Source organism: Acinonyx jubatus, chromosome B1 (genome assembly GCF_027475565.1).
Source record: "Acinonyx jubatus isolate Ajub_Pintada_27869175 chromosome B1, VMU_Ajub_asm_v1.0, whole genome shotgun sequence".
NCBI lineage: Eukaryota > Metazoa > Chordata > Mammalia > Carnivora > Felidae > Acinonyx > Acinonyx jubatus.
The window spans coordinates 38,891,541-38,914,326 of NC_069382.1; the positions used below are offsets into that span (position 1 = coordinate 38,891,541).

Below are 22,786 nucleotides of genomic sequence, written 5' to 3' on the forward strand. Positions count from 1 at the left end.
GAGAATTCATCATGTCCAAAGCACACAGAAATATGAGGGGGCACAGTGAGTTCAAAAATGGCATGTCTAGAGCCTACTTAAAATTTAAAAAAAAATTCTATTTTTTTTCAATGTTTATTTATTTTTGAGAGAGAGAGAGAGAGACAGAGTGCGAGCAGGGGGAGGGGCCATGAGAAAGGGAGACACATAATCCAAAGTAGGCTCCAGGTTCTGAGCTGTCAACATAGAGCTGGACGTAGGGCTCCAACTCACAAACCATCAGATCATGATCATGACCTGAGCCAAAGTCAGATGCTTAACTGACTGAGCCACTCCGGTGTCCCCCTCCCCAATATTGTTTAAGTATGGGGGTGTCATTCAGTTGGTACTGTGTGTGACTCTTGATCTCAGGGTTGTGAGTTAAGCGCCACATTAGATCTGGAGTCTACTTAAAATTAAAATTAAAATTAAAATAGGTAATAAAAAAAATTCCTTAAGAATGGCATGTCTATGAGGGGAACAATGGCTAGATGAAACCAGAGAAGAGGAGAGGTTGTTGAGTACAGCCTTACATGAAATGTGTATTTAGAACTTATCCTATGATCTGGCCTAAAATCTGGCTGAATAACTCAGCCTTTAAGAATGTTGATTCTGTACCTCATACATCCTCTAAGTCATTATGATGCAACACGCAGTATACCAGCCTGGTTCTCTAGGTCTTGGGATTCCTCCTTGGAATCTTTGAAGGATTGCCAGAGGGTGAGACTTAATCAAAAATAGTTTACAAACATAACATTGATTTGAGGATGGAAGATGTTATTAAAAAGGTCAAAGTGAAGGCATGAAGACCGGAAGGAGACTACTACAATTATTACTAAATATGCCTGAAAGAGGAGGGAACAAGGATGAAATATATCTAAAAGGCAAAAGAATACAAGGATTAAAAAATAACACTCAGAATTCTGGTTTGAGCTTTTGGAAAACATTTACTGAGAAGGAGAATATAGGAGAAGCAGGTTGCTAAATTAAGGTAAGCTCATTTTGTAGTTGTTGAAAATGCAGCACCTTGAGTTATCTGTCAAACAGCTGTATCTCTGCATCTGAAGCACAAAGAGAAATCTGAGTTGAAAAGATAGATGTGAGAGCCATTTGGAGTTAACAGAAGCCTTGAACAAAAATAATATCGATTAGAAAGAATGTAAAGAAGAGTAGAAAAGAGGAACAAAGATGGTCCATGGCAGATCACCAACCAGAGGGTAGAAAGAGGAACATCACCCTGAAGAGAAGTAGGAGAAACATAAGAGAGGTATTTTAACTGAAATTTTAAAAAGTTTAAGGAAGGGGAGGATGATCAACAACAATGAATACAACAGACACGAGGAAAGATAAAATTTTGAATGCTCCCACTGGATTGGCCATTTACAAGATGACTGGTTATTTTAGTAGGAAATACTTTAGTGGAATGGTAGAAGCCAGACTATCTCAAATTAAGGACAAAACAGGGCAATGAACATTTAGAATCTAAACAGCCAGAAAATTCAATAAGCATTTTTTTTTTACTAAACAAACTGTAAGAAATTCTTCCCATAAATGTTACAGTTCTATAGTGACAATCACATTGAAAATTCAATCAAATCTATGATAATAACTAATGTTTTTCACATCAAGGAACAGAAAATCTAGGTGCTTTTTATTTTCTTAACGTTTATTTATTTTTGGGGGGGAAGGAGCAGAGCAAGAAGGAGAGAAAGAATCCCAAGCAGGCTCCATGCTCCATAACTGTGCAATCACAACCTAAGATCGTGAGATCTTGACCTGAGATCAAGAGTTGGATGCTTTACCAATTGAACCACGCCGGCACCCCTCGGTGTTTTTTAAATAGTGAAGGAATTATCTGAAAATCCATATTCAATATGGGGAGATATACAAATACATTACTAGTGACACTGTAACTTTGTTCAATCTTTTCAGAAAGTAATATGGAAATATATTTCAAACCATTAGAGTATTTCAACCATCCATTTGGCCATTTTTGAAATTATTTAGTCAACAAATACTGTAAGCCTATTAGGCCTTGGTAAATGCCATATATAATAAGTCTACCAAGATGTTCCTTGGAAGTATTTGAAAACAACACAAATTTTCAGTAATGGGGAATAGACAAGCAAATACCCCAAACATTAATGGGGAATAAACAAACAAAAGTGTGAAGTATTTACACACATACAAGTATGAAGCTATGTAAACATATGAGCTCACCTTTTTTCAAAAAAATGCAAACTTCAAAAAGCCAAAATAAATGAGGACTCTAATACCTACTTCATGGTGCTGTTTAGAAAAGTAAGGTATTATATAGTGTCTAGTTCAGTACCTGTACAGAGCAGGCACTCTATAAGTGTGAATTGCTTCTACTTATTTTCTCCCCCTTCAGAAGTTTAGTTAACATATTAATTAAAATCTACTTACATATAATTTTCAAGGGTGTACAGAAAGAGGATGAGCTTGCAATCACAATATACTCTGGGCAGGAAGGGAACAAGGTCACGTATGCTTTGAGAAAGCTCCCTGAGTGAGGGTCAGCAGGTATTACAGATTTTTAAAATGCCAACTTGCTGAGAAAACTAATTGGAAAGGACTTCGGAGGTTTACTATAAACCTTTCCTTCTGACAGACAATGTACTGGTGCTGAACAAATTGTGTTTAAGTTAAAAGATTCAGTGGAACTCAAGTTTCTTTGTACTAGTCTAATGTTGTACGCTTGTAAGAGATTAAGTTAGAGACAAGGTCATCTACTTACTTATTAAACTCAGTAAGAACTAATCCTGAAGAGAAAAAAATGCTCTGCAGGAGAAAGAAAAAATAAGTTTTGCAAACACGGAAAAAGATAACTTGGCAAGAAAGAGTATGGATGGGGTGCCTGGCTAGCTCAGTCAATGGAGCGTGCAGCTCTTGATCTTGGGTTGTGACTTCAAGCCCCACAGTGGGTATAGAGATTGCTTAAAAATAAAATCTTTTATTTTTATTATTTTTTTTTAAATAAAATCTTTTAAAAAAGAAAGGCAGGAAGGGAAGGAAGGGAGGGGGAGAAGAAGGGGAAGGGAAGGGAAAGAGAAAGAGGAAAGAAGGAAGGAAGGAAGGAAGGAAGGAAGGAAGGAAGGAAGGAAGGAAGGAAGGAAGGAAGACAGGATTAGATAGAGGCTCTGAATTCAGGCAGCCTGGGTCTAAGCCCAAATTCCCTCACCAATAAAACTTTAATAAAGATAAGACTACATATTTAAAATAAATAGCACAATGTTTGGAACAGACAAAAGCTAATAAACATTAACTGCTATTATTAATATTATTATTGTTATAGATTACAGATGGTCATACTATAAATGTAAGTTATCAGTACTGTAATTCAGGAAATAGTTCTGCTAGGAAAATGGCAGAGTAGGAGGACCATGACTAAGCTCATTGTGGCCCACAGCTACAACTAGGTAACATTCACATCAATGTAAATAACCTAGAAAATGACCTGAGGACTGGCAGAACAAACTTCACAACTAAAGGTAGGGAAGAGGCCACATGGAAGAAGGTGGCAAGGGCAAAGCCATGGTCTGGGAGTGAAACAGAACATGACTGTCTGTGGCAGGGAGGGAGCCAGAAAGAGCAGAAAACAGACTTTCAAAATATTTGACTTTGAAAGTTAGAGGGGCCAAATTTTAGGAGTTCTTAAAACCAGCAGGACTTAAAGCCTGGAATTTTAAAAACTGGTGAGCTTGGTTCTGGTAGAGACCTGAGTGCATTAGGAAGTGGTGCCCCAGTCTGTAAAGAGACAGCAAGACCAACAGCAGTGTAAGTAAATACAGCAGAGAACCAGCAGTTTGAGGGCAGGTGAGAGGGAGAGTGATTTGTCCATCTCAGAATGTGGCCTAGAGAGACATGGATCACGCAGACACCCCTCCAGGAACAAGGAGCTGGTAGTCACCATTTCCCTTTCCCTGTCCCAGAGCATAAACACACATCACCACTCCTACCTAACTTCTTTGCACCAAGCACTGCTCCTGATGTTCTGCCCTTCCCAGTCATGCTCCCCTTAGTCCCTCCCAGCACTGTAGGTCCCCTTCCCCCAGAAGATAGTGCAAACCCTGCCAACACCATATCTCCCAACCCACATGTTTTGTGGGGCAGGTCTCATTTTCCAAGCACACCGTTGCACATTAAAATGCACCCCACCCCTGCTGGGGACCAAACACTGCCCACAATATGCAAAGACAGCCTCTACAGACAAATGACTGAAGGACAAAAAGGTCAAGACACAACAGCAGGGTACACACAAAAGACTCCTTGAAGTGCCAAGCCCTGGGGAACAGGGGACACTGCACTGCAAGGCACCACAGGACCTCTTCTTCATAAGGCTATTATCATTAAAAGTAAGAGAAGTAGCTGACTTTCTGAACAAAAACAGACACAGAAAACAAAATGAAATGAGAAGACAGAGAAATGTTTCCCAAATGTAAGAACAAGACCACACCACAGCAAGAGACCAAAGCAAAGTAGACACATATAATATGCCTGATAGGGAATTTAAGGTAATGATCATAAAGATATTCACTGGACTTGAGAAAAGCATGGAGGACATCAGTGAGACCCTTAACAAAGAGATAAAAAAATGACTTATCAGAAGGGTGTCTGGGTGGCTCAATCAGTTAAGTGTCTGACTCTTGATTTCACGTTAGGTCATTATCTGGAAGGTGGTGGGATCGAGCCCTGTGCGGGGCTCTGTGCTGACAGCATGGAGCCTGCTTGGGATTCTCTCTCAAAATAAACTTTTAAAAAAAAATGACTAATCAGAGATGAAGTATACAATAAATGAAATTAAAAATACACTTGATGGAATAAATAGCAGGCTAGATGACTTGAAAGACACAGTAATGGGAAATAACCAAGCTAAGCAAACGAGAGGAAAGAAAATTAAGCAAATGGAGAATAGTCACAGGGAACTCAGTGACTCCATCAAACATAACATCCACATTATAGGGATCTCAGAAGAAGAAGAGAGAGATAAGGGGGCAGACAATTTATTTGAAGACGTAATAGCTGAAAACTTCCCCAATCTGGGGAAGGAAACTAACATCCAGATCCAGGAAGCACAGAGATTCCCCCTAAAATTCAACCCCAAAAAAGTTCACACCAAGACGCATAGTAATATAATGGCAAAAAGCAGAGATGAAGAAAAAAATTTAAAAGCAGTAAGAGAAAAGACAGTTACATAAAGGAAACCCCACAAGGCTATCGGTGGATTTTTTAACAGAAACTTTGCAGGCTAGAAGGGGTGGCATGATACATTTTAAGTGCTGAAAGGGAAAAATCTGCAGCCAAGAATACTTTATCCAGCAAGGCTATCATTCAGAATAGGTGACAGAAAGAGTTTCTCAAACAAAAACTAAAAGAGTTCATGACCACTAAACCAGCCCTATAAGAAATACTGAAGGGGATTCTTTGGAAAGGAAAGATCATAAAGGAATATGAAAAGTAAAAAACACAAAAGTAGGAAAAATAAATGTTTTTATAAAAATCAGTCAAGGGATTCATAAAAGAAAAGGATGCAAAATATGACACTATATACCTAAAACAAGGAGCAGAGGAATAAAGAATGGGTTTAAATTTAAGCGACCATCAACTTAAGATAGACTGCTATATACAGAAGATGTTATATACAAACTTAAAGGTAACCACAAATCAAAAAACAGTAATAAATATGCAAAGAATAAAGAGAAAAGAATCCAAGTATATCACTACAGAAAGCCAATAAACGATGAAAGAGAACAAGGATCAGAGAAAAACTATAGACACGACCACAAAACAAGTAACAAAATGACAACAAACACAAATCTATCAATAATTACGTTGAATGTAAATGGACTAAATGCTCCAAAACACACAGGGTGACAGAGTGGATAAAAAAACAAGACTCATCTATATGCTGCCTACAGGAGACTCATTTCACACCTCAAGACACCAGCAGATTGAAAGTGAGGGGATAGAGAAACATTCATCATGCAAATGGATGTCAAAAGAAAGCCAGGGAAGCAATACTTCTAAAACACAAAGTAGACTTTATTATTATTATTTTTTAACGTTTTATTTATTTTGAGACAGGGAGAGACAGAGCATGAACAGGGGAGGGTCAGAGAGAGGGAGACACAGAATCTGAAACAGGCTCCAGGCTCTGAGCTGTCAGCACAGAGCCTGACGCGGGGCTCGAACTCACGGACCAGAAGATCATGACCTGAGCCGAAGTCGGCCGCTTAACTGACTGAGCCACCCAGGCGCCCCACAAGTAGACTTTAAAAGAAAGACTGCAATAAGAGACAGAGAGAGACTATAAGGTAATAAAAAAGGGATGATCCAACAAAAGGATATAACAATTGTAAATATTTATGCATGAAACATGGGAACACCCAAATACATAAAACAATTACTAACAAACATAAAGGAACTAATCTGTAGTAATACAATAACAGTAGAGGACTTTAACACCTCACTTCCATCAATGGACAGACCAACCACTTAGAAAATCAAGAAGGAAACAGTGGCTTGAATGACATACTAGACTAGATTTAATAGACTTATTCAAAACATTCCAAAATGACAGCAAAATATACATTCTTTTCAAGTGCACATGAAACATTCTCCAGAACAGATCACATATTTGGCCACAAAACAAATCTCTTAACCAATTCAACAAAATCGAAGTCATATCATGCATCTTTTCTGAATATAATGCTATGAAACTAGAAATCAACCACAAGAAAAAATCTGCAAAGAGCATAAATACATGCTACTAAACGATGAATGGGTCAACCAAGAAATCAAAGAAATCAAAACTTAACATGGAAACAAATGAAAATGAAAACACAATAGTCCAAAATCTTTGGGATGCAGCAAAAGTGGTTCTAAGAAGGAAGTTTACGGCAATACAGGCCTACATCAAGAAGAAAAATCTCAAATAAACAATCTAATCGTATCCCTAAAGGAAGTAGAAAAAGAAGAACAAACAAAACCCAAACTCAGCAAATGGAATGAAATGATAATGATTAGAGCAGATAGAAGTTATATAGAAACTTAAAAAAAAAAAATCCATTAGAACCTATCAGTGAAACCAAAAGCTGGTTCTTTGAAACTATCAACAAATTTGATAAACCTGTAGCCACTTATTACAAAAGAGAGAGGATCCAAATAAATAAAATCACTAATGAAAGAGGAGAAATAATAATGACCATGACAGAAATACAAACAATTTTAACAGTATTATACGAGAAGCTACATGCTAATAAATTGGACAACTTGGAAGAAATGGATAAATTCCTGGAAAACATGTAACCTACCAAAACTAAAGCAGGAATAGAATATTTGAGCAGACCAATTACTAACAATGAAATTAAATCAGTAATCAAAAAACTCCCAAGAAACAAGTCCAGGACCAGATGGCTTCACAGATGAATTTTACCAAACATTTAGAGAAGTTAATACCTATCCTTCTCAAACTATTCCAAAAAATACAAGAGAAAGGAAAACTTCCAAATTCATTCCATGAGGCCAGCATCACCCTGATCATACCAAAACCTGATAATGACACCACAAAAAAAGAGAACCATAAGCCAATATCTCTTAGGAATATAGATGCAAAAATCTTCAACAAAGTATCAGGAAACTAAATCCATTAACACATTAAAAACCCTCTGCAAAGTAGATCTACAGGGAGCATACCTCAAGATAATAAAGACCTTATATGAAACATCCACAGCCAACATCATATTCAATGGTGAAAAACAGAGCTTTTCCCCTAAAGTCTGGAACAAGACAAGAATGTCCACTCTCAGTACTTTTATTCAATATAGTACTGAAAATCTGAGCCACACCAATCAGACAACATGAAGAAATAAAAGGCATCCAAATTGGTAAGGAAGAGGTAAAATTCTCACTATTTGCACTTGACATGGTACCACTTATAGAAAACTCCACCAAAAAATGACTAGAACTGATAAAAAAAAATTCAGTCGCAGGATACAAAGTCAAGATACAGAAATCTATTGCATTCCTATACAGTAATAATAGAGCAGCAGAAAAAGAAATTAAGAAAACAATCTCATTTACAACTGCGCCAAAAACAATAAAATATCTAGGAATAAACTTAACCAGAGGTGAAAGACCTGTAAAATACTGATGAAAGAAATTTAATATGAAGTAAAGAAATGGAGAAACATTTTATGCTCATGGATTGGAAAAAAAAATATTGTTGGGGCGCCTGGGTGGCTCAGTCGGTTAAGTGTCCGACTTTGGCTCATGTCATGATCTTGTGAGATTATGTAGGGCTCCGTGCTGACAGCTCAGAGCCTGGAGCCTGCTTCAGATTCTGTGTCATCCTCTCTCTCTGCCCCCATCCCCACACTCACGCTGTCTCTGTCTCTCAAAAATGAATAAATGTTAAAAAAAAAATTTTTTTTAAAAGGAAGAACAAACATTGTTAAAATGTCTGTATTATCCAAATCAGTCTACATATTTAATGCAATCCCTATCAAAAATGCCAATAGCATTTTTCATAGAACTAAAAAAAAAAATCCTAAAATTTGTATGGAGCCACAGAAGACCTTGAGTAGCCAAAGCAATCTTAAAAAAGAAAAATCTGGAGGTATCACAATTCCAGATTTCAAGTTACATTACAAAACAGCAGTAATTAAAACCTTATGGTACTGGCATAAAAATACACAAAATAGATCAGAAAACTCAGAAATAAACCCACAATTATATGGTCATTTAATCTTCAACAAATAGTGTTGGGAAAAATGGACAGCCACATGCAAAAGAATGAAACTTGACCACTTTAAAAAATTTTTTTAAATGTTTTTATTTATATTTGAGACAGAGACAGAGAGACAGAGAGAGCATGAGCAGGGGAGGGGCAGAGAAAGGGGGAGACACACAATCTGAAGTGAGATCCAGGCTGTGAGCTGTCAGCACAGAGGCTGACGCAAGGCTTGAACTCCCAGAGTGTGAGATCATAACCTGAGCTGAAGTCAGACGCTTAGCTGACCAAGCCACCCAGGCACCCAAACTTGACCACTTTCTTATACCATACACAAAAATAAACTCAAAATGAATTAAAGACCTAACTGTGAGACCTGAAACCATAAAAATCCTTGAAGAGAGCACAGGCAGTAATCTTTCTGACATTAGCTGTAGCAACACTTTTGTAGATGTGTCTCCTGAGGCAAAGAAAACAAACTATTGGGACCACATCAAAATAGAAAGTTTGTGCATAGCAAAGCAAACAATCAACAAAACTAAAAGGTAACCTATGGAATGGGAGAAGATATTTTCAGATACCATATCCAATAAAGGGCTAGTATCCAAAATATGTAAAGAACGTACACAACTCAACAACCAAAACCCCAAATAGCCCAATTAAAAAATGGGTGGAAAACATAGACATTTATCCAAAGAAGACATACAGATGGCCAACAGACACAGGACAAGATGTTCAACATCACTCATCATTAAGGAAATGCAAATCAAAACTACAATATCATAATGGCTAAAATCAAAGACACAGGAAAAAAGTGTTGGCAAGGAGCTGGAAAAAAAGGAACACTCTTGCACTATTGGTGGGAATGCAAACTGGCACAGCCACTGTGGAAAACAGCATGGAGATTCCTCAAAAATTTTAAAATAGAACTACCTTATGATCCAGTAGTCGCTCTACCAGATATTTACCCCCAAAATACAAAAACACTAATTTAACAGGATACATGTATCCTTATGTTTACTGCAGCATTATTTACAACAGCCAAACCATGGAAGCAGTCCAAGTGTCCATCAAAACATGAATAGATAAAGAAGATGTATTCACACACACACACACATGCACACGCACACGCACACTGGAATATTATTTAAGTGTAAAAAAGAATGAAATCTTGCCATTTGCAACAAGATAGAGCTAGAGTATAATATTAAACAAAATAAGTCACTCAGAGAAAGACAAATACCATATGAACTCATTCATATGTAGAATTTAAGAAATAAGAGGTGCCTGGCTGGCTGGCTCAGTGGGTTGGGTGTCTGAACATTTGATTTTGGCTCAGATGATGATCTCACAGTTAGTGGGTTCATGGGTTCAAGCCCTGTGTCGGGCTTGGTGCTGACAGCATGGAGCCTGCTTGGGATTCCCTCTCTCCCTCTCCCTCTGCCTCTCCCCCACTCTCACACACTACCTCTCAAAAATAAATACACATTAAAAAAAAAAAAGAATTTAAGAAACAAACGAGCAAAAGAAAGGAAAAAAGAGAGAGACAAAACAAGAAACAGACTCTTAACTATAAGGAACAAACTGATGGTTACTAGAGGGGAGGTGGGTGTGGGGATGGAGTACACTGATCATAATGAAAAAAATAAAATAAAATGATTTAAAAAAAAGAAACAAACACAATACTAAAGTGTAAACAGCTGTAAATGGCATTGGGACTTGGGAGGCAATCAGTCATCTACAACATGAGTGCTGTGTAAATGACAAGTAGTTGTTCTTTTTCTGATCAGAGAAGACCAATGGCCATAAGATCAGTGAGAAACAATGCAAAGCATTATAAAGGAAGTTATGGGTGTTGATTCACTGGAAAAAAATTAGGGTACAGGGAAGACCTTCCTGACTAAAGATGGCTAAAATATAGCCCAGAAGCAAAGGACGATGGAGATGAACACAAGTGCTCTCACCCATGGGGCTGCATGATTGCCAAGCTGCTTTCTGCAAGTCCCTTTTCTCCACTTTTCATTCTAAACTTTTTCTAAGTATTTTAAAAAAGTATTCATTCTCTATGCTCTAAGAATTGATATAAAACTGTCCTCCTTTTTATGCTTTATTATGCTCTAATAACCACCCTGTTATTTATGCTTTTTGCTGATTTTACCACAGCAGCTTTAAAAATCAAACTGCAGGGGTGCCTGGGTGGCTCAGTCGTTTAAGCGTCTGACTTTGTCTCAGGACATGCTCTTGTGGTTCTTGAGTTCAAGCCCCACTTAGGCTCTGTGCTGACAGAGCCTGGAGCCTGCTTCGGATTCTGTGTCTCCCTCTCTCTCTGCCCCTCCTCTGCTCATGCTGTCTCTCTCTCTCTCAAAAATAAATAAACATTTAAATAAATAAATAGACAAATAAATAAATAAATAAATAAATAAATAAATAAATAAATAAATAAAATTAAAGTGCCAAGAAGGGCAGGACATGTAAAATGGTCATAACATTGTTGACTCACACCTGGGAAATGCCCAATCAGGCATAATAAAGAAACCGTAATATCAAGCAAACTATGAAACCATTAATGAAAATGTCAAATCCCTCAAAAATGACATAATATCACAACACTAAGAAAAGGAAAAGACACCATGTTTGGTATCTAAGAAACATTTCCAAAAAGGAAAAGAACTAAAAGACTGTCACAACAAAATATAAACGTAATTCTTTCCAGAGTAAGCTACTGCTGTACAGTTGCTTTGAATGACTACATAATGATTTTCTTGTTAAATTTCCAGATTCTGAATTCTCATAATTAAATTGTTTATAAAATGAATGACTTCTTTTCAGGGTCACAAGAAATAACAGGTTTGAAAAAAAAAAAGAAAAAAAACTCTTGTCAATTCAGTTCTGATGGATCCTGTTTTTCTCAAAACTGATCCTTCGACACATTAGCTTATAAAAACAGGGTAAACTGTATTATTCTCATAATGAATAGAACTAAAATTGTGAAAGACTGAATTAATAATCAGACTTTTTTTTAATCTTCTGGTTTTATTAGTAATTAGAAAGGGAAAAGGGTGGGGGGGTTGGTATCAGTTTGCTTGAAGAAATAAAGAGGGGAATGCTATTATAAAGAGGCACAACACTTTTATGCAAGTCTATCTGTAAGCAGAAAAATGGATTAAGGTACTCTTAAAATGAAATGGAATAACACATTATCACTACTCAACATACAATCCAAATCTTTGTTTAAGGGAATCAAAATCAAGGAAAACAGAGAAAACCTGTGTCAAAATGCTGTCATCTACATACATCCTTACCTATTCTCTGTCTCCAGTTCATTCTTGCGTAGGTTTGCATCATCCAGAAGACTCTGCAATAAGGCAATTTTTTCATTGTCTGAACCCTCTTGGTTAATTTTTAACATCTTATTCTCATGCTGAAGACGAATAAGTTTCTCCCTGAATGAACAAAAGAAAAGCTGATTATGTAGTACACTGATGCAATACTGTTACCAAAATCCAGCTATTCACAGTTACAGATTTAATGCATAGAACAGAAATGAAAAACAAAATACTGCAAAGAATTTAGCTCTTGTAATTGGCTAAGACATTACATTCAGGTCTTCAGTACTTTCTTTTCAGAATGGATAATCTGAAGATAACAGCATCTCCAAACATCATGACTGTAATGAACGATACTTCAAAATTCTATTTCCTTTTTGGTTTAAATATTTAAGCTGTGAATGAATTTATGTATTTGTTTTTCAGTTCTCATCAAAAAACATAATCTCTAATGCTATGCTCTTGAACTACCAATCACTTGGTGTCAAGACATAATATTCAACAAAGAAAGCCTTCAATATATGCAGTCCACCCATTCCTATAAATATGTGAAATTGTATTCTTGTTAACAAGCCATGTTCTCAGAGCTGCATCTGCTATTCATACTTAAGTTTGCACAATCTTTTCATATCATTAAATATTATACCTTAATGATAAATATAATACTTTAAATGACATGTTAAACAACATACTGCAGATGAATTGCTATTTAATCAATGCACAATTATTTGGAATTTGTTATCAATTTTGAGCTTTGATGTGATCAAAGCGATCAGCTTTATTGGTTATTTCCTTAGGATTAATTTCTAGAAAAATATGACAATCCTGTCAAGTTGCTCAAAACAAAAGTACCACCACAAGAAAAAAAAAGTTGTAATTATGTGTGGTGATGAATGTTAACTGAACTTACTGTGGTGATCATTTCACAATATAGACATTTCAAATCATTATGCTGTACACCTAAAACTAATACAATGTTATATTTCATCTCTTTTACCATTTCATTTTCTTGATGGCTCTTCTGGAGACAGAGTATATTTGACTTTGTGATGAGTCATACTCAAAAAAGCCATTTTATTTGTTGAATCTTTATCATTGTTCCTTTTCTTCAGGTTAAAAATCCAACTGCATAATCTAAAAGCTTCCTTAAAAACTGTGGTTTTTCTTTTTTTTTTTTGATATAGCCCTGTATTTAGATTCATTCTACAAATTTTATTGGTCCAATAATAAAGTACCACATCAGAAGGTAGAAAAGGAAAAGGCATATAAGATGCTTCCTGTGTTGGTGCTACATTATTCTCCTTTTTATCCTCCTTAAATAAATGCCAACAATAAATATTGTCTTCATTTATTCAACAAGTAACTGAATGCCTATTGTAACTTTCAAAGTTTATGAAACCCTTACACAATCATTTCATTTAATACCCTCCCAAAGATTTTATGAAGAATCAAGGCCAGTGTCAATTTTATTTTTTTTTACTTGTTTTATTTTTTATTTTTTAAAATTTACATCCAAATTAGTTAGCATATAGTGCAACAATGATTTCAGGAGTAGATTCCTTAGTGCCCCTTACCCATTTAGCCCATCCCCCCTCCCACAACCCCTCCTGTAACCCTCCGTTTGTTCTCCATATTTATGAGTCTCTTCTGTTTTGTCCCCCTCCCTGTTTTTATCTTATTTTTGTTTCCCTTATGTTTATCTGTTTTGTCTCTTAAAGTCCTCATATGAGTGAGGTCATATGATTTTTGTCTTTCTCTGACTAATTTCACTTAGCATAATACCCTCCAGTTCCATCCACATAGTTGCAAATGGCAAGATTTCATTCTTTTTGATTGCCGAGTAATACTCCATTGTATATATGTACCACATCTTCTTTATCCATTCATCCATAGATGGACATTTGGGCTCTTTCCATACTTTGGCTATTGTTGACACTGCTGCTATAAACACGGGGGTGCATGTGTCCCTTCAAAACAGCACACCTGTATCCCGTGGATAAATGCCTAGTAATGCAATTGCTAGGTTGTAGGGTAGTTCTATTTTTAGTTTTTTGAGGAACCTCCATACTCTCTTCCAGAGTGGCTGCACCAGCTTGCATTCCCAAGGGCCAGTGTGTCAATTTTAAAAGGGGGCAAATAGTCCCCAAGAAGGTAAAAGCAATATACAGGGTTAATCATTCTCTTTCTGTCAGATACTTGGTGCCTCTCCCCTAATTTTTCATTCTTACACATCAAGGCAGGCATATATTGAAATAAATGGAATTTTTAAAATGCTATCCCTAAATAAAACTGTAAGTTAATACTGAAGGAAGAATACTAGAGAGGGGAAGATACGTCTGTCTACTGTAATATATTTTTCCCAGACAGATAAATCTTAGTGACTAATTATTTTGCAGGCTGTTGGGTAGGCATAACCTTTACTTTAGGCCAAATGGTTTCACTGCTAAATGTCTGCTAAGAATACCCAAGCACAGATATATTAGTTTGCTGTGAATGTGCGAAATACTGTCCTACCCAAGTGGGAAAATGTCTCTTGGGCCAAATGAAGAAAGCTTCTAACAGGCTGAAAACATGGACATTTAATACTGAGTTCATGTTGAAATTATTAGTAATAATGAGTAAGAAACTCCTTTTTATACTGTAGAGGAGTAAGTTTCAATACGACTGAATGTCATATTCTCCTTACCTTATCTCAGGTGTAACAATCTCTGCTGCCAGACTATCTGAAGATTCTTGACTTCCCAAAGGCATTAACCCTACAAATACACAAACATGGATGCAAGGTTTAAGAGAGAGTATATCGATCTCCTTTAGTTTCTATATGAAACACTACTTTGAGCATTAATTTTAATATCTAAAATCTTTGTTTTAGTCAAGTAAAAGACTGTATCACAGTTGCCTTACGTTATTACCGTTTTAACAATTTAAAACAAATTTTATGTTTTATTTTTTATATTTGAGAGAGAGAGAGAGAGAGACAGAGCACGAGCAGGGGAGGGGCAGAGAGATGGAGACAGACTCTGAAGCAGGCTCCAGGCTCTGAGCTGTCAGCACAGAACCCGACGCAGGGCCTGAACTCACAAGCAGTGAGATCATGACCTGAGCTGAAGTCAGACACCCAACCGACTGAGCCACCCAGGTGCCCCTCATTTTAACAATTTTTAAGTGTACAATTGAGTGGCAATAACTATATTCACTATGCTGTGGAATCATCAACACTATTTCCAAAACTCCTTACCCAAAAACACAAATTTTGTAACCATTAAGCAATTACTCCTCATTCCCTTCTCCCTTAGCTCCTCATAACCTTTATTCTACTTTCTGTCTCAATGAATTTGCCTATTCTACATACCTCATGGAATCATACTAATATTTACCCTTTGGGGCCTATATTACTTCACTTAGCATAATGTTTTGAAAACTCACACATGTAGAATTTATCAGAACTTCATTCCTTTTCATAGCCAAACACACACACACACACACACACACACACACACACACACACACACACACACACATATTTTCTTTATCCATTCCTCTATTGAGGAACATTTAGGTTGTTTCCATCTTTTGGCTACTGTGGATAATGCTGCTTTCAACACTGTTAAACCAGTATATGCTTGAGTCCTTGCTTTGAATTTTGCATATTTACGTAGGAATGGAATTGCTGGATCATGTGGTAATTTTATGTTTAACCATTTGAAGAACCACCAAACTCTTCTACCAGTGGCCTCCCATTTCACATTCCTAACAGCAATGCACAAGAGTTCCAATTTCTCCACATGCCCCCCAACACTTATTTTCCTTTCATTTTTTGGTAGTAGCCATCTAAATGGCTGTGAACTCTCATGGTTTTGATTTGCATTTCTCTAATGACTTTGATATTGGGCATCTTTTCATATGCTTTTTTGCCGCCATCTTTGGAGAAATATCTATTCAAGTCACCCATTTGTAAGCTTAGCTGTTTTTTATTGTTGAGTTGTATAAGTTCTTTATATATTCTGGATTTCAATCACTTATCAAATATATATATATATATATATATATATATATATATATGATTTACAAATATTTTCTCCCCATTTTATGGGTTGCTTTTTACTCTGTCAATAGTGTTCTTCGAGGGGCGCCTGGGTGGTTCAGTCGGTTAAGTGTCCGACTTCGGCTCAGGTTGTGATCTCCCAGTCCGTGAGTTCGAGCCCCGCGTCGGGCTCTGTGCTGACAGCTCAGAGCCTGGAGCCTGTTTCAGATTCTGTGTCTCCCTCTCTCTGACCCTCCCCCATTCGTGCTCTGTCTCTCTCTGTCTCAAAAATAAATAAACGTTAAAAAAAAATTAAAAAAAAAAAATAGTGTTCTTCAATGCACAGAAGTTTTAATTTTGATGAAGTCCAAATTGTTTCATTTGTTGACTTAGCTTTTGGTATCAATTCCAAGAAATCATTGCCAAATCCAAAGTCATGACAATTTTCCTCTGTTTTATAGGTTTAGCCCTTACATTAGGTCTTTTACCCATTTTGAGTCCATTTTTTAAAACATGAGTTTGGATGTAGATATCCAGTTTTTCCAGCACAGTATATTGAAAAGACTTTCCTTTCCCTCACTGAATGGTTTTGACACTGTTGTTGAAAATCGACTGATGACATAAGGAAGGGTTTATTTCTGGGCTTTCTGTTCTATTCTGCTGGCCTTATATGACTGTCTTTATGCCTATACCACACTACTCCGATTGCTACCATTATATTAAGTTTTGAAATAATCAGGGTGAGTTCTCCAACTTTTTTCCTTTTTAAGACTATTTTGGCTATTCAGGATCCCTTGAGATTCTATATTAATTTTAGGATGGGTTTTTCATTTTTTTGTAAGAAGTGGCGGCAGTAGTTTTCAGGGTGCAAGTCTTTGCTTCCTTGGTTAAATTTATTCCCATGTGTTTTATTCTCTTTGATCCTGTAATATATAAAATTATTAATTTCCTTTTTAGATTTTTCATTATTAGTGTTTGCATATATATTTTTGCTGCTAATGTAACTGAGCTGCATCCTACAACTTTGTTGAATTCATTTTACTAGTTCTAACGGGTGTTTTTTGTTTTTTGTGATCATGCCAACTCGAAAGATAGTTTTAGTTCTTTCCAATTTAGATTAAAAAATTTTTCTTTTGTCTAATTGGTCTGGTTAGAACTTGCTGGGCTATGTTCAATAGAAGTGCAGAAGTGGTGGTAGTTGGTAGTCTTGCTTCTGATCTTAGAGGAAAAGCTTTCAGTCTTTCATCATTGAGTTGATGTGAGCTGTGGATTTTTCACATATGGACTTCATGTTGTGGAAGTTCCCTTTCTAGCACTCTTCCTAATTTATTGAAGTTTTTTATGTTTTTTTTTCCTTTAATGATGGTGTTAGACTTTGTCAAATGCCTTTTCTGCATCAATTGAAATGATTATGTGATTTTTCTCCCTTCATTCTCTTAATGTGATATAGTACATTGATCTTTGTATGTCTACTCTTATGTGAATTTCATGTTTTTCAATTACAGTAGCTTTATAGTAAGTTTGAAATCAGAATGTGATTTCTCCAACCTTTTCCTTTCCAAGATTTTTTTTCTTGGTTATACTGGTTCCTTTGTATTTTCACATAAATTGAATAAGTGTGTCAATTTCTACAAAGGAAATCTGCTTAGAATTTGATTGGGATTGCACTGAATCTTTATTATTCAATAAAGTCAATATTAAGAGGACTGCAGTCTTAACTAGAGTGAATTTTCTGATACCTGAACATGGATTGTCTCTCCATTTATTTAGATCTTTAGCTTGGCAATGACTTAATAGTTTTCAGTGTACAGGTCTTCTGCTTGTATTTTTTTTTTTTTTTAATTCAAATCCAAGTTAGTTAACATACAGTGTAATAATTATTTCAGAAACAGAATTTAGCAATTCATCACTTACATGTAACACCCAGTGCTCATCTCAGCAAGTGTCCTCCTTAATGCCCTTCACCCCTTTAGCCCTTCCCCCCACTCAAACCCTGGAGCAAATGCAGAGTTTGCTCTTTGCATTTAAGAGTCTCTTATGGTTTACCTCTCTGTTTTTATATTATTTTTGCTTCCCTTCCCTTATGTTCATCTGTTTTGTATCTTAAATGCCACGAGTGAAATCATATATTTGTGTTTCTCTGATTGACTTATTTTGCTTAGCATAATATACTCTAGTTCTATCCACATTGTTGCAAATGTTATGCTTCTTTATTAAACTTACTCCTAAGCATTTTATTCTTTATGCTACTATTGTAATTTCATTTCCAGATGATTTACTCATAGTACACAAAAATATAATTGGTATTTACATACTGATCTTATTATATATTGAGGCCTTGCTGAACTCATTTACTAGTTCTGTGATTTTTTTTTTTACATCCTCCTTTCTAATCTGAATGTGTTTTATTTCTTTTTCTTGCCTGACTGCAAGAACCTCTGATACGACAATGAAAAGAAGCAGCAAGAGTGAACATCCTTTATGCACCCCCATGTTTACCGAAGCATTATTTACAACAGCCAAATTATGGAAGCAGTCCAAGTGTCCATTGATAGATAAATGGATAAAGAATATGTGATATTCATTTTATATATATATATATATATATATATGTATATACATATACATACATACATATACATATATATATATATAAAATGCAGCCATAAAAAAGAATGAAATCATGCAATTTGTAACAACATAGAGGGAGATAGTATAATTCTAAGTGAAATAAGTCAGAGAAGGACAAATATCATATGATTTCACTCATATGTGAAATTTAAGAAACAAATGAACAAAAGAAAAAAAAAGAAGAAACAATACAAAAAACAAACTGCTAACTATGAAGAACAAACTGATGGTTGCCAGAAGGGAGGTGGGTGGGGGGATGGGTGAAATAGGTGAAGAGGATTAAGGAGTACACTTAGAATGAGCACTGAGTAATGTACAGTATTGTTGAATCACTATATTGTACACCTGAAACTAGTTTAACACTGTATGTTAACTATGCTGGAGTTTAATAAATAATAACACATAAAAAATAGTGATCATCCTTGCCTTGTTCCTGATCTTAAGGAAAACATTTAGTATTCACCATTAAGTATAAAGTTAGCTGTAGGTTTTTCATAGATGTCCCTTATTAGGTTGAGGAAATTTCTTTCTATTGAAGCTTGCTGAGAGTGTTTCTCACAAATGGTGTCACCATTTTTTTTAACTTAATGACATAACATACATATCTCTCCAGGTCAGGCATATAAGATATAGTTCTTTTTTTAAATGGCTCTACAGTTTACAGTTGAATGAGACTTTTAGGTTGTTTCTAAATTTCACTATTATAAACGACGATTTAATTCATTAGGGTAAATTTTTTGAGCAAATTTGCTAGGTCAACGACATACACATAAATGAGGTTAAAACATATAGGCTTATAGGTAGCAAAGAAACAAAAGTGTAAGTTTACATGAGATAGCCTCTCTTGATATGGGGGCTGAGAGTTAAGGAATTAAGGTTTAGGCTGATTCTTAAAATTTGGGAAAAACTTACACAGTAGATTAGAGATACATGAAAGGATTACCAAGCAGCAATGAGTATCCAATTATGTTCAGAAATAATTTTTGGTGAAGACAAGCAAGATATAGAATTTTCTCAAAAGCAAAAATCTACTACTGACTACTTCAAACTAAAAAGCCTCTCCATAGCAAAGGAAACTGAACAAAATGAAAAGACAATGCACTAAATGTAAGAAAATATTTGCAAACAATACATCTGATAAGGGGTTAATATAAAAACATTTAAAGAGCTCATACAACTCAACTGCAAAAAACACAATTAAGAAATGAGCAGAGGATCTGAATAGATATTTCTCTGAGGAAGACATCCAGATGGCCAACAGGTACATGAAAAGATGCTGAACATCACTCATCAGGAGGGAAATGCAAATCAAGACCACATGAGCTATCACCTCACACCAGTCAAAAGGACAAGAGATAACAAGCGTTGGTGAGAATGTGGAGAAAAGTGAACCCTTGTGCACTGTTGGTGGAATGTAAGTTGGTGCAGCCATTGTGGAAAACATAAATTAAAAATAAAACTACCATATGATCCAGCAATTCCTCTTCTGAGAATTTAATCACAGAAAATGAAAATCCTAACTTGAAAAGATACCTGTGCCCTCATTATTTACAATAGTTAAGACATGGAAGCAGCTTAAGTTTCCATCAATTGATATATAAACGAATTGTGAGATTATATATATATACACACACATACATACACACACACACATATGTATATATGAACTCCATAAGAAGGAAATCTTGCCATTTGTGATATGATGCATCTTGAGAGCAATATGCTAAGTGAATAACTCAGACACAGAAAGACCAATATTGTGTGATTTCATTTATATGTGGAATCTAAAAACAAAACGAAACAAAATAAAAAATACAAAAAAACCAAGCCACAGATACAGAGAACAGATTGGTGATCGCCAGAGGTGACATATGAGGGGGTGGGCAAAATGGGTGAAGGGGTCAAAAGGTACAAACTTCCAGATATAAAATAAATAAGTCACACAGATATAATGTATAGCATGGTGACTACAGTTAGTAACACTATATTGCATACTGAAAGTTGTTGAGAATAAGTTAAAAGTTCTCATCACAAGAAAACAAATTTTGTAACTGTGTATGTTGACGAATGTTAATTAGACTTCGTGTGGTGATCATTTTACAATAAATACCAATATCGAATCATTAGGTTGTACACTTGAAACTAATACAATGTTATGTTAATTATACCTTAATTTAAAAAAGGAAAAAAAAAGATAAAGATATATAACTGTCGTTAGCTGGCCCTGGTTAATTTGGAACAGAGAAAAAAAACTTTAGGCAATCTGAACTGGTGTTTGACAAGCTTTCACCATTAAGGAAAGATGGTGGTGATCAGAACACAGTTAAATGGCTGTGAGGTGGGCTGTGTAAGCTGGAAAATGAGGCCAGAAGAGAGCTGATCAACAGAAATAGAAACCACAGACGGGGGGGCGCCTGAGTGGCTCAGTCAGTTAAACGTCCGACTTCGGCTCAGGTCGTGATCACACGGTTCGTGAGTTCAAGCCCCGCATTGGGTTCTGGGCTGACAGCTCAGAGCCTGGAGCCCGCTTCAGATTCTGTGTCTCCCTCTGTCTGCTTGCACTCTGTCTCTCGCATTGTCTCAAAAATAAATAAACATTAAAAAAACATTTTTTTTAGGAACAACAGAGAGGGGGTTAAAGGTGAAATGCGGTAGGCAGAAGGAATGAGGAGGAGAAAAAGGAGGTTGTAGTCAGAGGAGAGGAAGAATTCCAGTTTTGGGTAACTGAAAAGCCAAGGGCAGGTTACTGGAACAGGGGTGAACAAACTGTGAAGCTGTACAAGTCACCGTTCAGGCTCCACATCTGCCAGCATGATGACAAAAGTGGAAGGGACTAACTTCGAGCTAAGTGCTGCTCCTTCCTGTGAGAAGAGCAGAGTTCTACTTTGTACAGAAGTCCTGTAATGCATTGATATCCACCTCACATCTCAGGCGAAAAAAAAAAAACCACTGACTGACTTTTAAAAGAGGTCATAAGAAACTTTCCAGAATAAAATTTTCCAGGTTTATTAACACAGATGATTTAACAAATGTTTATGCTTTTGATCTAATAAAATTCAAATATTTACATATAATTAAAATACAAAATAAGCCAAGTAAATCTGGTCTTATTAACTATAGCCTATTTGCCACAAAATCTGGATAACAGTTTATATCAACTTCATGCCTCTTCACCAGTTTTTCATTTTCATCCACTGGTGCAGGCATCTTAAAATGAACCAAAAATTTCTACTCATACTGTAAAAAATAAATGATCTTGCTTGAGCTACTGAAATGTTTTTACCTTGAGTTGTGAGCTGTCCTTCTTGCGCCTGTACACAACGAAGCTCTTCAATGGTTTCCTTCAGAGAATCCCTTTCTGTTCTTAACCTCTGGAGGGACATCAAAAATAAGGAAAGTTAGCTTTACGTTTTATGAATTTATTCATCAGTGGTCTTTGCCTTACCTAAGAGAGTGATGAACAGTAGGGAACGTGGACATGTTTCATGTTTTGATTTTCCATAGAAAGATCATAAAAGGACAAAATTACAACAAATTTAATATTTAACAATATTAAATATCTACTATTTGCAAGGCAATATGTTATACACAGTTAAACATAAGAAACAAAACTGTTTACTCCAGTACATTATATAAAGTACATTATATAACATTCTTTTCATGAGACATAAAAAGATCAAAGAGCTAAGACTAAATATTCATCAACCATGACAAAGTAAAAATATTTTTAAAAGATTCAAGATATGATGAACAACAACAAAAAGAATTGTGTCCTCTCAATTATACAGAAAACAGAAAAGCTATTCAAATTTATAGAAAGTCATGAGCAGAACAATGTATGAGATACAAAAGTGGTAGAAAACATAAAAGTATACAAAAGAAATTAGAGTGGAAGTAAAAACATTCTTTTAATCTTTTATTTTACATTTATTTCTGAAACACAAATGTAAATCTTCTATAATTTAAAAACAAATAGGATCTCTAATTTTTAAATTTATAAATAGAAGGAATTATTATAGTCCAAATATGAATTAA

General features: G+C 35.7%; 1 protein-coding gene across 6 annotated transcripts in view; it reads right to left on the bottom strand.

The window, feature by feature from the left end:
* Window positions 1–22,786, bottom strand: part of HOOK3 (hook microtubule tethering protein 3) — a 114,636-nt gene that overhangs the window by 24,591 nt on the left and 67,259 nt on the right. For all 6 annotated transcript variants that reach the window (XM_053216499.1, XM_027071592.2, XM_053216500.1 and 3 more), the window contains 3 exons: window positions 22,035–22,122; window positions 14,783–14,852; window positions 12,073–12,213 (listed from right to left, as the gene is read on the bottom strand). In XM_053216499.1, the coding sequence (XP_053072474.1) occupies window positions 12,073–12,213; window positions 14,783–14,852; window positions 22,035–22,122 (299 nt within the window). The remainder of the gene's footprint in view (window positions 1–12,072; window positions 12,214–14,782; window positions 14,853–22,034; window positions 22,123–22,786) is intronic.